General features: G+C 39.0%; 2 protein-coding genes across 2 annotated transcripts; both read left to right on the top strand.

Annotated features, from left to right (window-relative positions):
- Positions 1–6098: 6098 nt before the first annotated feature.
- LOC122657695 (protein SRC2-like) lies at positions 6099–6740 on the top strand. The gene is given in 1 exon segment (XM_043852484.1): positions 6099–6740. A coding segment is annotated over 1 exon segment (606 nt). The 5' UTR covers positions 6099–6134.
- Positions 6741–13954: 7214 nt separating this feature from the next.
- On the top strand, positions 13955–14966 carry LOC122657694 (protein SRC2-like). Its single transcript, XM_043852482.1, has one exon. The coding sequence runs from the start codon at positions 13981–13983 to the stop codon at positions 14860–14862; it is 882 nt and encodes a 293-aa protein (XP_043708417.1). The 5' UTR covers positions 13955–13980; the 3' UTR covers positions 14863–14966.
- The last annotated feature ends 866 nt before the right edge of the window (positions 14967–15832 follow it).

Below are 15832 nucleotides of genomic sequence, written 5' to 3'. Positions count from 1 at the left end.
GTACCTTCGGATTTGAACAAATTCTCATAATAGTCTATGAAGCTTTTGTAAATGACGGATTCAGATGAGGACCAATCTCCCGAAGGGAGTTTTAGCTTTAGAACTCGGTTCTGTTGCCGCTGTTGAATGGTTGATGCGTGAAAAAAAGCCGTGTTTCTGTCGCCCCCTTGGAGCCAATCAATTCTGGACTTTTGGCGCCCAAATTCCTCCTCACGCGCCAAAGCCTCATCCAGCTTTATAGAAAGCTCATTTTCCTGACCCTGAGAAGCAGCCCACGTCAGAAGGTTTTGGAGCTCAGCCAATTTGTTTTTCAAATGTTGAATAGAGCTTTGGAGATGACCGAACGTGTCCCTATTCCACTTCCCCAGATTTTCTTCACATAAGGAAAGCTTCTTCTGCAACACATGGCAAGAGACCCCCTGGACAGGTCTCTCCCAGCTAGTGGAGATGATTGTCTTACAATCCGGATGGCGCAACCACGTTGATTGGAACCTGAAAGGATGAGGTCCTTTTGTCGGACGACCCTCAGTATCAATCAAAATTGGGGAGTGATCCCAACCCAGCGCCGCACGGGTGAAAACCATTGATTCAGGAAAGCTTAACCTCCATTCGACATTAGATAGTGCTCGATCAAGGCAAATTCTAATGTTCGCTGCACCCAACCTCTTATTGCTCCAGGTAAATACAGGGCCTTGAGCACCCAAGTCCATCAACTGGCACCCTTCAACCATGTTACGAAATTGGAAGACATCTCTACTCCCCTTACAGTTGCCGCCATCCTTTTCATGCCAAGCTAAAAAAGAGTTAAAATCCCCCAAACAGATCCATTTTTCACGCCTCCCCTGGCTCAGACCCAGAATAGTATCCCAAACTTGCTGCCTATGAGCCCTGATAGGGTCCCCATAAACACAGGACATAAAGAAATTTGGGGTGCTGCTAGAAGAAACCAAGCAGTCAATGATTCTAGAATTTGAGAACAACACCTGAACCTTAAAAGAATCTTTCCAAAGGACGCATAATCCCCCTGAAGCTCCAATAGGCGGAACAGTAAACATACCATTCAGGTGCAAACTTCTCTTAATACATTCTAATTTTTGGTCCCCACATTTAGTTTCCATCAAGAAGATTACATCTGGCTTCTCAGATTTGGAGAGGTGTTTGAGAGACCGAACTGTCAGAGGCCTCCCCAGCCCTCTGCAGTTCCAACTTAGAATTTTCATTGCTTCCCGTGGGGCTGCGACTCTGCAGCTTCCACGGGGGTAACGGATAAAAAATGCTCTAATGCTTGCTCAGTGATACTCTGGGATTGTCGAAATGCCTCAATACTCTTCTGCTTCTTAGATTTTGATTTCACCTACAGGGAGGTGCTAGCAAGCCGCTGCTTTGTGGTAGTGCTCTTACTCGAAGTCCTAGAGAGCTGAGATGGGTCTCTCTGGGTGATTTGATCCTTGCCTACTCGCTGCCTTGAGGAACACCTGCTCTTCATGGGAGGGGGGACGGGTGGAGTAACTTGAAGCAGAGGGGGGGGGGGGGGTGGCAATTGTCCCAGAGACAGCTGTTGAGATAATGGTTTTCGTGAATTAGGGGTGGTGGAACCTGTTGTGGAGCCATGGTTGTCTCTTGAGGAGGTGTGGATGGGCTTTGGGTCACTGCACTTGGTTGGTATGGGCTATGGGCTTGATGGGGAGGCTGGTTGGTGAGATTTAGCTTGGATGGGCCTTGGGTTAGGAGGGTGATGTGGTTTGGGTTATGGGCCTCAAAGAAAGGGGGTTGGTTCGGAAAGATATTAACTCCGGTTTGGTTTGGGGTGACTTGGGTTGGGCTGCTGATTGAAATGTTAGAAAGGTGAGGTATAATGGCCAAAAGCAAGTTTGAAAGGTCACTTTGGGAAGGGTGGAATGTTGAGTTAATGGTGGAGTCTGACGGAGTATTAAGCTGGGGCAGAGTTTAAAAACACGAAATCGAGATCTGAATCTTTTTGAATTGGCCCCGGAATCAGTGTTTTAATGCTTTTTAGGGTATTTCACTATTTCTATGCAAGGATCGGAGGAGCTGGATCAATTGGAATTGGGATCAGCCTTGACCCATCTGGATTGGCTATTCTGACCTATCCAATCCCGATTCTTAAAACACTGGACGGGGGAGTAGGGAGAGAGAGAGAGAGAGAGAGAGGTTACAATCATACACACACTAGTCCAATGGGATTCCACATCATCAATCTGTTGGTTGGGTTCCAACCAGAACCAACTACGCAAGGAATGGGAGTTTACTGGACATAACTACTTGAGATGCTCTGTGTCACACCATTAAGGCAATGGTCCACTAGAGTGACTAAACAATGACTTCCAATCTTGTTTTTTACATTTGACTTCAAAGGTGACCTCCATTTGCATCTTCAGATTCTAATAATACCAAGTTGAGGCCCAAAGTTCTGTAGATAGTTGATGGGTTTTTATCATTTGTGGTTGTTGTAAGTAAGAGCTATGGAGGTGTAAGACTGCGTTCATTATGGTCCGATATTTTCGAGTCAATAGAATGAGAATTCATTGGCGTTTTTCAGTAATTTTCATGTTTTTTTTTCTAAAGTATAGTTAGCCTATTTTTTTTTTCCCCCTATTTTCAAGCCCTTAGCACCCTTGGGTGTTTTGATAAGCAAAGAACTTTATCAGGTGAGAACCTCTGCTCTGTGGAATCCACTGAAGATGGTTCTTGCCTCGGACTCCTTCCTGTACACTTCCTGAATGAGAGGACTTCAAACTTTATGAAATTATTGGGTTGAGATGACAGTGGCACCGGAGACTTGTGAACAGGTAAACATATGCTTCACCAGAAACCCTTGGCGCACTACATGATAAAGAAGGTAAAAAGAGTGAGGAATATTTAAAGGTGGAATTCCATTTTCATTGGTGTGTCTTCAATCTTGCTTTGCCTTTTCTAAGTGCCTTACTTTTATGCTAGCAATTTTTAGGAAAAGGTAGTTTCCACATAGAATTCTAGATGATCTTTTTGCCCGCATCCCCTCCGAGAGATCCGACTCCTCTACTTTCGCTTGTCTGGTACTGCCATGCGCCTTACCCTTGCTTGGGCAAGGCGCTCGGGTAGGGGTAAGGCGATACATTCTATCTTGCCTATGTGTGGGGCCGCACACGATAGTAGGGACAGGTGAAAGTAGAGGAGTCGAATTGCCTTCCTCTCCCCTCCCCCCACCCCCAACAAAAAAAAAAAAAAGAAGAGGTTGATTGATATAATTTCTTTTTTTTTTCGGAATAAGGGAATGCCATTAAATAGAGACGAATTATCTACACCATATTTTCCATTATTTTTAATCAATGTGCTTCGACATGGATTCGATGGCATATTGGTAATTTTAATAGAATTCATGTGTCTTTTTCATGTAGAATGGAATCATAGATCTATTTTCCCCCTACAAAAAAAAAAATGCCTTTCATTTTTATGTGGTATTTTATTTTGGGGGTGATGTTCTTTGCCTATGAATACATCTGGGCGCATCCTTTTCTTGCATCCCCATGGCGATCGCATGCAAAGAAAGTTTATCCCTTTATTTTGATATTACTATTTAAAGCTTAATGTTGATCATGTGGAGTACTTTTTTTCTACCAAATTTGACCTTCCGAACGATATCTTTCCACAATTACATCATTAGAAACTGTTTCTTTTGTGCAAAATAATAATCAAACTGGCTATGATTGAATTATATCTTTTCATAGTTTTCATATATAAATATTAACCTAATAACATAGTGGAGTCATCCCATAATATTTTGGACAAATGAATATCTAAACAATCAATATATATCTTACGGTCCGAAAATAAAAAGCCCATTCGAATCAACCATTGAGTAACAAGTGATAAATTTCGTATGACTAATGTTATTTTGGTATGTATAAAATATGCGAAAAAATATTCTAAATACAAGGTAGTAATTAGGCATATAAGATACCATCGTTTTTTTAGTAAATGCATATTAAATATGTTAGGTATGATATATAAAGTTATAGAAGTGGATATGTTGGATATTATATTTTAAAAATAAAGATATTCTTGTTATAATAACAACAACAAAATAAAAATATTAAAATAGTAGAATTATAATCATGTGGTTTTTCAGAGTCAAATTAATGGGTTGAGTTTTGAAGAAGGAAAAAAAAACAAAAGAAATTTAAGGAACATTAAGTTCTTTCTTTTTATAGAGGTAATAGATGAAGATATGGATTTCTCACACTTTAATTTCAAATGATTTGAGGCTTCTTTTAATTAAAACTTAAAATTGTTTCTCTATAGAAGTATTTATCATTACTTTATCCTTGGAGGGAGTTCAGATTAAAATACTTTATTTTGGCGGTTATTAAAAACTAGTGTAAAGGATTCCTCTTATACATGGTCGTGCATGAAACTTTTCCCCTTTAAGGTTTTACCATTTCAGTTTCTTTTTTCCTTCTCTCTTCCCACTTGCTTTGTCTGCTTCTTCCGTGGTGACAAATGATTAGTGATGGACCCCATTCCCATTGTGACTTGTGGTAGGAATTTTGGTTTTTTTCCCCTTTTCTCCATTTCTGCTCTAAGTTTTAGAGCTGAAAGAGTGGTATTGTATCTTAAATCAATCTCTCTCTGTTGTCTACAATTGCAAAGATCGGATGATGCAACGACCTGTGTTAAAGCCCACGAGAACATATATAATTATGGGAGAAAAGACTGGAAGAAGAGGGAAGGAGGAATAACGAAGTTTATCATAAGAGCATTTTGGTCATTAGTTTCTCTAAAACTAACGTCTAACGTCCCAGACTTAAGGATGTCAAAACAAATCGAAACCGTTTATCAAAATCGAATCGAACCATTTAAACCAAAATCGATAGGCCGTCTAGTTAAATGGACCGGTTATAGTTTTAGAAATGACACTGTTTATTTAATCGGTTCGATTTGATTTAAACCGATTAATTCAACGGTTTCAAACCGTGTAATCCAATTAAAATCGATTATAACCAAACTGTCTAACCGTTTAAAACCTTAGTTTCAGGGGAGCTATTGATTCGTACTGTTATGTGCTTCAGGGTCTCTCCATTTTGAAGCTCTAACCATGGCTTCCGTTGTTCCTATTTCATTCTTAATTTTTATGTTTCTTCCTTAATGGTTATGTACACTCCCAAAAGCCTTCATTTTTTATTAAAAAATGCAGCAGGTAACCAGTGTAAATTAGACTTTTTAGTAAATGGTTAATGAAACATCTAGTAACCACCTAACCAAAACCGTATAAAACCGTTAAAAATCCATTTAACTAAAACCGTTTAAAAACCATTTAACCGAAACCGTTTACCAAACAGTCTAGGTTTTGATTATGAGACTGTTTAGTTAAACGGTTTGGTTACAGTTTCTATCCTCAAGCAGTTAAAATCGAACCAAACCAAACTATTTAATCGAAATCGGGCCGTTTAACACCCTTACCCAGATTGGAAAATAGGAATGCATTTGTAAATAGTGAAAGTTCAGGGGGCATTTGATCTTATGGGCAGTTTGAAGGTAGGCATTTGAAAAAACCCCTAATTTTTAACCACGTTCAGCCACCTTTTACCCAATTTGGATCCTTTACTACCGAGTTGCCTGATAGGACCGTGCTGCCCAGACACGATATTGCGTGCATTGTCCACCTTACCCCTACCTAAACGCCTTATCCAAGTAGAGATAAGTTGGTCATTACCCACAGCATCTTGTCTAGATCGCACGGTCGAGGATCTGATCCTCTTTTACCCTTTAAAGTAAAATCAAGTGGGATTCAGTTACGAACGTCACGTCGACGGGAATATCACATCTGAGTTGCTGACAGAACACCACGTAACTACCAACACTGATTTTACACGGTCTTGTAACGTTTAACGTTTACGAATGAAATACCGAAGGTTCATTACTATATTTTTTGTTTTTGGGGGTAAATGGAAGATTATAAATTTTTTGTTTTGATAATAATCATTCCAAATATAGATAACTCGGTTTCGTCAGCACAGGAAATTTCCAGAGTCTTTTCTCTGTCTCTCTCTCCTATAAAACTTCCATCGTTACCGAATTCTTCTTGTATTGCTTGTCTTTCCCCCTTTCTCTCTCACATTCTCAGATTCAGAAAAATGGAAGACCGACCATTAGAACTCACCGTGATCGCTGCAAAAGATATAAAAAATGTCAATTTCTTCCGCAAGATGGACGTCTACGTCGTTGTTACCCTTAGCGGCGAATCCCTGAAAAAGAAACAGAAAACCCCGATCGACAAGAAAGGTGGGAAGAACCCTAGATGGAATTTCCGGATGAAATTCAATATCGACGAAGCCGCGGCTCTAAAGACCGGTCTTGTCCTCATCTTTCAACTCCGTTGTAATCGCAGATTCGGCTTCAATAAAGATATCGGCGTAGTATACGTCCCCGTCGAGGACCTCCTCCATAATCCAGGGAATGGCAAATCCGCCCAATTCATTAGTTATCAGGTCAAGACATCTTCTGGTAAGCCCAAAGGCCAATTGAATTTCTCATACAAGTTCGCCGACAAAATTACAGCCCCGGCATCGACCGTATCGAAGGGAGATGAACCTGTCACCGCCGGGAAAAGTGTGGCGCACCCGCCACCTTGGTCTGGCGGTGGTTATTATCCATATCCGCTGCAGGGGGTTTACCAACATCCACCGTCTCCACCAGGGTATGGTTGTTATCAACCAGCGCCGTAATAGGGTTACGGGTAACCGCTAACGCAGAAGCAGCAACCATCGACATCGAAGAAGAATAAGTTTGGAATGGGATTGGGTGGTTACGGTGATTTCTGAAAGCGTAACAACTCAACGGGTACAAAATCACTGCTCATAAAAAAGAGTTCTCAACCGACAGCTATCTGTTGTAGCTAATAGCTCTCTTTTGTTTATCTCTTAATCTTTACGTGTAACATCATTATCTTCTTGTAAAGATTGATTATACATACAAACCCTCAAAACACCAAAAAGGTGCAGAGGAGAAAATTCAAATTTCAAACAAATTTCAAACTCTATCATTCTGAAACTCTTTCCTTCTCTTCTCTGTATGTGCTTTGAACCTTATAGTTTGTTCTGTATCTATATCTGTCCATATAATTGCTTAGTCGCTTGGTAAACTTCCTCCACCTTCTCCTTTCTCTGTCTATTATGGAGCATTTAGGAAGAAGGGAGATCTTACATTTTTTCCTCCATTGTTCTCTCTAGTGCCTCAAACAGGGGTCCAAGGCTTGGTTTCATAGATTTTCGGACTTTCTTCTTCAGCTAGGCTTTCATGGGTCTAAGGCTGACATATGTCTTTTCATTCGACGTGTTGGTATCGATGTTAGTTACATCTTGATATATATGTTGATGATATCCTTGTCATTGGTAGTGCCCTTTTATGGTGTTGTCTCTCCATCGGTAGTTATCTGGTGAATTTTTTATTAAAGATCTTGGTGCACTTCATTTCTTTTTGGGCGTTGAGGCCATCCCTCGTTCCAAGGGACTCTTACTCTCCCAATCTCGCTATATATCATATTTATTGCGATGCACTGAGATGGTTGATTGTAAATCGGTGCAAACTCCCATAGCTACCCCTCATAAGTCCTAGATTTCAGGGGGTGAGCCAATGCCTGAACCCATTGAGTATCGATCGATTGTGAGTGCTCTACAGTATATCACACTGATCCATCCAGATGTTGCATTTGTGGTAACCGTGCCTGTTAGTTCATGCATGCCCTGACTCTTGATCATTGGCAACTTGTCAAACTGATTATTCGTTACTTAAAGAGTACCCACACTCATGGTTTACTTCTTGAAAGGTCGATTTCCCATTCTCTTCAACCCTTTTCTGATGCTGATTGGTCAGGTGATGGTTTCGACCGTAAGTCCACCGGCAGCTTTGCAATTTTTCTTCGTTCGAATCTTATATCTTGGACATCCCACAATTAGAAACCATGGCACACTCTTCTACAGAGGTTAAGTACAAGGTCTTAGCTGATGCTTCGGCTGAACTCATCTGGTTGGAATCGTTATTTGGTGAATTGGGTTACCCTCTACATAGTTCTCCTATACTGTGGTGTGATAACATTGACACCGCCTACCTTTCTACGAACCCGTTTTCCATGCTTGCACCAAGCACGTGGAGATCACGATTTTTATTTTTTCCGTGATCGTGTGGCCAAGAAGCAATTGCAAGTTCTCGCTGACACATTTACTAAGGCCCTTGGTACTGTTTGTTCTCAATTTGTTACATGACAAGCTGAAGATTCGGTTGCCTGACTCTCCACCTTGAGGGGGTGTATTATGTGATAGATTTCTTACCAAACTTGGACTCTCCATATCGCTTCTCATATGTGATATGGATTGAGCCTCTTTTAGAAACTCTAATTCGTATTCTCCCTTGGATGTAAACTCAATATTTTATGTATCCTTTATCCTCTCTTACCTTGTATAATTTGATTATGATTCTCTCACATGTAATCTCTATTTAATCTCCATTGGAGAATTGATACCAATGATGGAAAATATTCCACATTAATAGTGATGGAGTCCATCGTCATGTTTCATCGTCATTCCGGTACATACAATAGGTTCTCTTTTGGTTAATAAGCTCACACCCACACACACACGCTCTCTCTCTCTCTCTCTACCTCAAGCTAGGCATTCTTTCATTCTGTGTTTTTTTTTGTCACAGGTTCGAGTTTGGAAATAGCCTCTCTATGAAAGCAAGTGTAAGGCTACGTACATTATGATCCAATTTTTCCGAGTCAATGGGATGCCAGTTCATTAGCACTTTTCAGTAATTTTCATAATTTTTTAATAGAATTCATGTGCTTTTTTTATATAGAATGGAATTGTAGAGCTATTTTTCCCTCTACAAAATATGCTTTTCAATTTTTATGTGGTATTTTATTTTGGGGGTGATGTTCTTTGCCTGGGAGCACATCTGGGGTCGGTTGTGCCCAGAAACATATATGGGGTGGGACAGGGACGAGATTTCGGTCATTCAAGGGGGCGGGTTGGTCATTTCGCCCACCCCAATGTGTTTGGGTGCACCCTGTGCCCCCAATGTAGAGAACTTTATCCCTTTATTTTGATATTACTAATTAAGGCTTAATGTTGATCATGTGAATACTTTTTTTCTATCAAACTAAAAATCAAATATGTCTTTCTAAACGACATCTTTCCACAATTACATCATTAGAAATTGTTTCTTTAGTACAAAATAATAATCAAACTAACTATGATAGAATTGTATCTTTTCATAGTTTTCATAAATATTAACCTAATAACATAGTGGAATCATCCCATAATATTTTGGTGAAATGAATATATAAACAACCAGTATATATCTTACAGACTTAACCCCCTCCCCCTCCCGCCAAAAAAAAAAAAAAAAAAAAACCCCCATTATATGGGAACTTCAAATCAACCATTGTGTCACAAATGGTAGATTTTGTAGGACTAAAAACATTCTAAATACAAGGTAGTGATTAGGCATATTGAATATGGTAGGTATGATACTATGATATAGAGTTATAGAAGTGGGTTTGTTGGATATTATAGTTTAGAAGTAACGATATTCTTAGTATAATAATAACAAAATAATAATATTAAAATAGTAGGATTTTAATCATGTGGTTTTTAGAGCCCACAAAACATATGTCAACTTAATGGGTTGAGTTTTGGAAAAGGGACAAAATGAAAATTAAGGAACTTTAAGGTAATTTTATTTATAGAAGTAATAGATGAAGATATGGATTCCACTTTAATTTCAAATGGTTTGCCGCTTCTTATAATTAGAATATGAGAAATAAATATCTGGATAGATCTTGATCGAGAACTTAAAGTTGTTTTTCTGTAGATGTCGTTTGTGTGTGATTTAAATCTTAGCCATATGCCCACCATATGCAAGGCTTTTTTCACCTTTTCTTTTCAATGGTTCTTATACTTCATCTTGAGAAAAAAAGTGATTTTCTAAAAACATTAAATTTACATGTGATGATGATATGGATAGAGCCACTAAATTTGGGCACTGTTAGACATTGTCAAGTGATTCAAAAGCTACTTTAATTTGAATGTTTTTTTAAATAGGATTTATTTGGAACCCTATTTTATGAAACAAATTCAAACTACTCGGCATTGGGTATCATCTATAGAGATTTAACTCATATTAACATGCGGTGTCCACTCCCAAGACTATCATGAACATTGAGTTGGATTGCTTTATAGTATAAACTTCATAGGCACATAGTAGTTGATTGCCCTTTTTTTTGGGGGGGAAATTTCTTAGATCTACGAGATTAAAAAAAGAATTACAAGATAATTATAATTTAAATTTGTTTTACATCCATAAATTTAGATTTTGAAAAGATTTACCTAATCCCCAGATTAGTTAGTTCTTTTCCCGTTCAACAAGAAAATATAACTAAACTTCCTAAAATACCCTATAACATCATTTTGTTTCTTTACCGGTTATCACAGGAAAACCGGTAATTATTGACTCTCCCTCTTCTCTCTCTCTCTCTCTCTCTCTGTCTTTCTCTACCCTTGTTTTAGCTTTCTTTTTTTCCACTTCTTCTCCGTCTCGGGCTTCCCCTCCCCATTGTGCCCATTCGAGGCCTTCCCTGTGATAAACCTCACCAAGCTTGAGTGCGAGAGGTATAGCAGCACCTCACAAATTTAGATTTTAAATAGGATTTATTTGGAACCCTATTTTATGAAACAAATTCACACTTCTTGGCCTTGGGTATCATCTATAGAGATTTAACTCATATTAACATGTGACATCCATTCTCAAGACTATCATGAACATTGAGTTGGACTGCTTGATAGTATAAACTTCATAGGCACATAGTAGTGGATTGCCTTTTTTTTTTTGTTGTTGTTGTTGTTGTAAAGAACATTTTCATTTAGAAGAATGACATGAGAAACACAAGAGATCCTTAATACGGAGATTAAGTAGCCAATACAAAGATCAAGTAGCCAAGGAATAGAGTTTGAAGCATATTTTGAAAAAATGACATGAGGAACAAAAGGCATCCTTAATACAAAGATCAAGTTCATTTAGAAGAGTAAGCCATACAATTAACCTCCCTTTGAAGAAAATTGAATACATAAGAGATATGCGCAATATCTTGAAGGATTACCAAGGCTAGCTGTTAAGGAGAGGGTACCCAAATACTTATAAGTCTCTACATCGGCTATTCACATCCGATGTAAAATTATTATTTTCATCTTTCACATAGAATCCCAACAATATCCCCCTCCACGTAGGAGCAATAGGGATCTTTGAGGATTGCCTAAGGCTAGCCATTAAGGAGAGTGTGTCCAAGTACCTATAAGTCTCCACTTCATGTTACGATGTGAGATTATTATTTCAACCTTTCACGTGGAACAACAACAATCTCCTTATCCATATGGGAGAAACCAAGATCTTCTTCTACTTCATCTTCGGAGATACGTCGAATTGCCATGCTGGCCCAACCATAGCCTTGGCTCTAATACCACTTGTTTGGGACTTAGATAGAAATCACCCTTAAAAGCTAGCTATTAAGGAGAGAGTACCTAAATCCTTATATCTGATATCAGATAATTATCTTATAATTGCTTTCGCGTGGAAAGCTAAAAATCTCTCCCTTGACCTGGGAGCATATGTGGGAATTGAGATATTCTATGAGAGATTAATCCATCATTGGAGGCACGTCGGAGTTGTCATGCCCTAACTCTAGTACCACTTATTGGGGACTTAAGTAGAACTTATTTTTAATAATTAGCCCTTAAGGAGAGGGTGTCGAAGTACCTATAAGTCTCGTCATTGAGTTACATAGATACAATGTGTGATTTATTCTTTCCGCCTTTCACATGGAACCCCAACAAGTTTGTGTAAAGTCTCTTTTAGTAATTAGAGAAGTTTGGTGAGTGAAAAAAAAGAAAGAAAGAGAAGCAACACTCTAATGGCCTTGTGACCCACACTCCTTTTTCTTTATTTTATGCCATTCTACTTCTCTAGTGACAAAGAGAGGATTTTTACACATATGTTGGATTAAAATTCAATTAAATGGCTTGCATCCAATCTCTAAGTGCAAACAACTGCTAGCTCAGTTGGTTGGTGGCATTGCAAGTTGGTGCATGCCCCCCAGGAGGTTAAGGGATCGATTCTCCTGGATTGCATATTGTGCCAAAAAAAGGCACCTGTCTCCCCCTCCCCCTCCCCCCCCCCCCTAGTTATAGATTGTGGGCTTGTCTTAGCCTTCCCCTTAGCTTGTAGTTGGCCTATGGGCCTTTGAGTAGGATAGTCCAAAAAAAAAAAAAATCTCTAAGTAGTCATAATTTTATATATTTTTTTGCCTTTTTTTTTTTTTAAATGGCAAAAGGTTTCATGCATGGCTGTGCATTGTGCATGATCATGTTTGCAACTATTGGATGGGGATGAAGGGCCGTGTACTATACACGATCATGTCTATCCAACGATTGAAAGCATGACTGTGTACTATGCACAACCGTGAATTAGAAAGGTATACCAATTCATCATATCAATCTTCTTAATGGTAAATTGTCTGTATATTCAAGTTTTCCCTCAGGCAAGGTGAAAAGACAATCTCTTCAACCACGAGAAAATATATCTTTGATATTCGCCAATAAAGGATGGGAGTTAGAGTCCAACCATAACTTCAAATTACAATGGTTGAAGAGATTCTCTCTTCGATCACTTTGGGTGAGTTACTAAAGATTATCATATGGGCCTGTTGAAGGTATCAATATTGTATCGTTATGATTGATACGATATATTAACAAAAAAAAATATCGATATGATATTGATACGGAGCGGGAGTACCCGTGACCGATACGTCCACCGATACGGTTCCAACTAATTAAAGTAAAATCAAGTGGGATTCAGTTACGGACGTCAGACGGGAATATCACAGCTGAGTTGCTGACAGAACACAACGCAATTACCAACACTGATTTTACACGGTTCCATAAAAAATAAAAAAATAAAACACTGATTTTACACGGAATTGTCGCCTTTAGCCTTTACGAACGAATTTGGAACTTTCAATAGCGAAGGAAGATTACTACTTTTGGTAAAGAAAAGAATATTACTATTTTTTTTTAGTAAATGGAAGATTATTGCTTCACTGTACATGTCTCTGTATTCTGTCTCGCCTGATAACCAAGGGAAAAAATCCTCCCCAATTCCCAAGAAGTGCGGTGCGGTTTGGGAATGAGGGTCCTATTGTGGTGAGTTTGAGGAAAAAAAAACAATCACCATTGGATTTAGTATCTTCCACGTATCGAGCTCTCAAATCCAAAATTCGAGCTCTCAAATCCAAAATTCTCAAAATTCACATTGCACTTTTAGAGAATTGAAAAGGATTTTTAACTATTTTCAATGAATTTATACTATTGCCCTCCCATAAATACCAACTTCAAATGAGCATTGAAAGATTATGATTGGGTGACAATTGATTTGGTCTGGTCTAATTCGATTCAAAATATCAATATATACAAATCGAAATCAAATAATTATATAATCTAAACCCGAATCTGATTTAATTTTATTCACTCTCATTCAATTCGTGCATTATCTCGGTAATACAGTTTGACACATGATTGTCAGATTTAGTATGATTTAAGTTTGATTCGAATTTTTTCAATTTTATGTTCGATACTTTGACCACTTTCCACTCCTTAGTTGCGAGAGATATTTTGCTCCCAATGCATTGAGTTATTGCATATTCAAATAAATCTCTATTTTTTACCCAAAAAAAAAAGGATGGCAATTTACGTAATTTGTTTTCGAAAACATGGTCCAACTCATAAACATTAGATAACATAGGAAATTTCCCAGTTTCTATTCTCTCTCCTTTAAATTTTAAACTGAAACCCTTTCTCTCCCTATAAATCTCCCATCGTCACCGAGTTCTTCTCGTATTGTTTGTTTTTCTTTCTCTGTTTCAGAATCAGAAAAATGGAATACCGACCATTAGAAATCACCGTGATCGCTGCAAAAGATATCAAAGATGTCAATATCTTCGGCAAGATGGACGTCTACCTCGTTGCTAACCTCAGCGGCGATAACCTGACGAAGCAGAAAACTCCGATCGACAAGGACGGTGGAACGAATCCTAAATGGAATTTCCAGATGAAATTCAATATCGACGAAGACGCGGCTCTAAAGGGCGGTCTTGTTCTCATCTTTCAACTCCGTTGTGATCGCAGTATCGGTTCCGATAAAGATATCGGCGTAGTACACGTCCCTGTCAAGGAGCTCCTCGATAACGCTAACGCAGGGGATGAAAAATCCGCCCAATTCGTTAGCTATCAGGTCAGGACATCTTCTGGTAAGCCCAAAGGCCAATTGAATTTCTCTTACAAGTTTGGCGACAAAATTACTGTTCCGGCACCGACCGTATCGAAGGGAGATGAACCCGTCACCGCCTACCCTGCGTCCTCAGGGACGAGTAGCGGTGGGTATCCTCCGCCGGGGGCTTCTGGTTATCCTCCGTATGGGGCTTCTGGTTATCCTCCGCAAGGTGCATCTGGTTATCCTCCGCCGTCACAAAATGCGTATCCATATCCGCCGCAGCCGGTGGCAGGGTATGGGTATCCACCACAGGGGGTTTATCAAAACCCACCGCCTCCACCAGGGTATGGTTATCCACCGGCGCCGGGTTACGGGTACCCGCCGATGCAGCAGCAGCAGCAACAACAGCCGAAGAAGAATAAGTTTGGGATGGGATTGGGAGCTGGGTTGCTGGGAGGAGCGCTTGGTGGGCTTTTGATAGGGGATATGGTTTCTGACGCTGCGTATGATGGTGGTTATGACGATGCTGGTGGTTTTGATTTCTGATTTTTCCATTTGTTTTCTGAACCTCTTTCTTTCTCTGTATGTAATTTGAACCTTATAGTTTGATCCTTATCTATATCTTTCCATATAATTGCTTAATCGTTTGGTAAACTTCCTCCATCTCCTTCTTCCTCTGTCTACTGTGGAGCATTTAGGAAGAAGGGAGATCTTGCATGTTTTCCTCCATTGATTGAACCCTTAGATGTTTAAACTGAATGTAACATAAATCAGTTTGGAGCACTAGTTTTTGAAACAAAAAAGCTTTGTGTTGATATGAACAATGTAAACAGTCTTCTTAATTTTTAATAGATTTCCTTTCTTTTTTCTTCTTGTGTATGCTTTATACTTTGTGTCCATACAAAGGTGGGAAGAAGAAATAGGTGGGTTTGGATTGTGAAAGCTTATAGCTTATTAGCACTCAAGAAAGGTATTTCTACAAACTCTAACCCACTTTCCCAACCACACACATTGTAACATTAGTGAGGTAACCAAACTCATTAATAATTATTTCTCTGATCAAAATTAAGATGTGATTTATGATGTGGTTTAGAAAAGAATTTGGCCAAATAATTCGAAGTTTTCCATGGTGTGTTTGTGCACAAGGAGTGGCATCCAATGAGGCATTGCTTAGAAGATGCATTAATCTGGATACGTCTTGTGTGAAGTGTAACGAACAGATGAAATCCGTTGATCATTTTTTTTTGGATGCCCTTTTGCAAGGGCGATTTGGTTTGGTAGCTTACTCTCCTATTCTCTTCCTGACATCTCGGATCCTAAAACTTATCTTTGGATTAAAGGTTGAGATGATATTTTTGCAGCAAACAAATCCGGTGCTTGGAAATCATTCTCCCTTGCATCCTTTATATGTTGGGGGTTATGGAAAGCCCGCAATGATTAGGTTTTCCATAGAAGACAGTGGACTCTGGAGGAAGTGATACAATATACCCAAGCACCTTTTGTTGAATTTCAGCAG

Source organism: Telopea speciosissima, chromosome 4, assembly GCF_018873765.1.
Source record: "Telopea speciosissima isolate NSW1024214 ecotype Mountain lineage chromosome 4, Tspe_v1, whole genome shotgun sequence".
Classification (NCBI taxonomy): Eukaryota; Viridiplantae; Streptophyta; class Magnoliopsida; order Proteales; family Proteaceae; genus Telopea; species Telopea speciosissima.
Note: the sequence above shows the minus strand (reverse complement) of the source record. Positions and strands in the feature narration are given on the sequence as shown.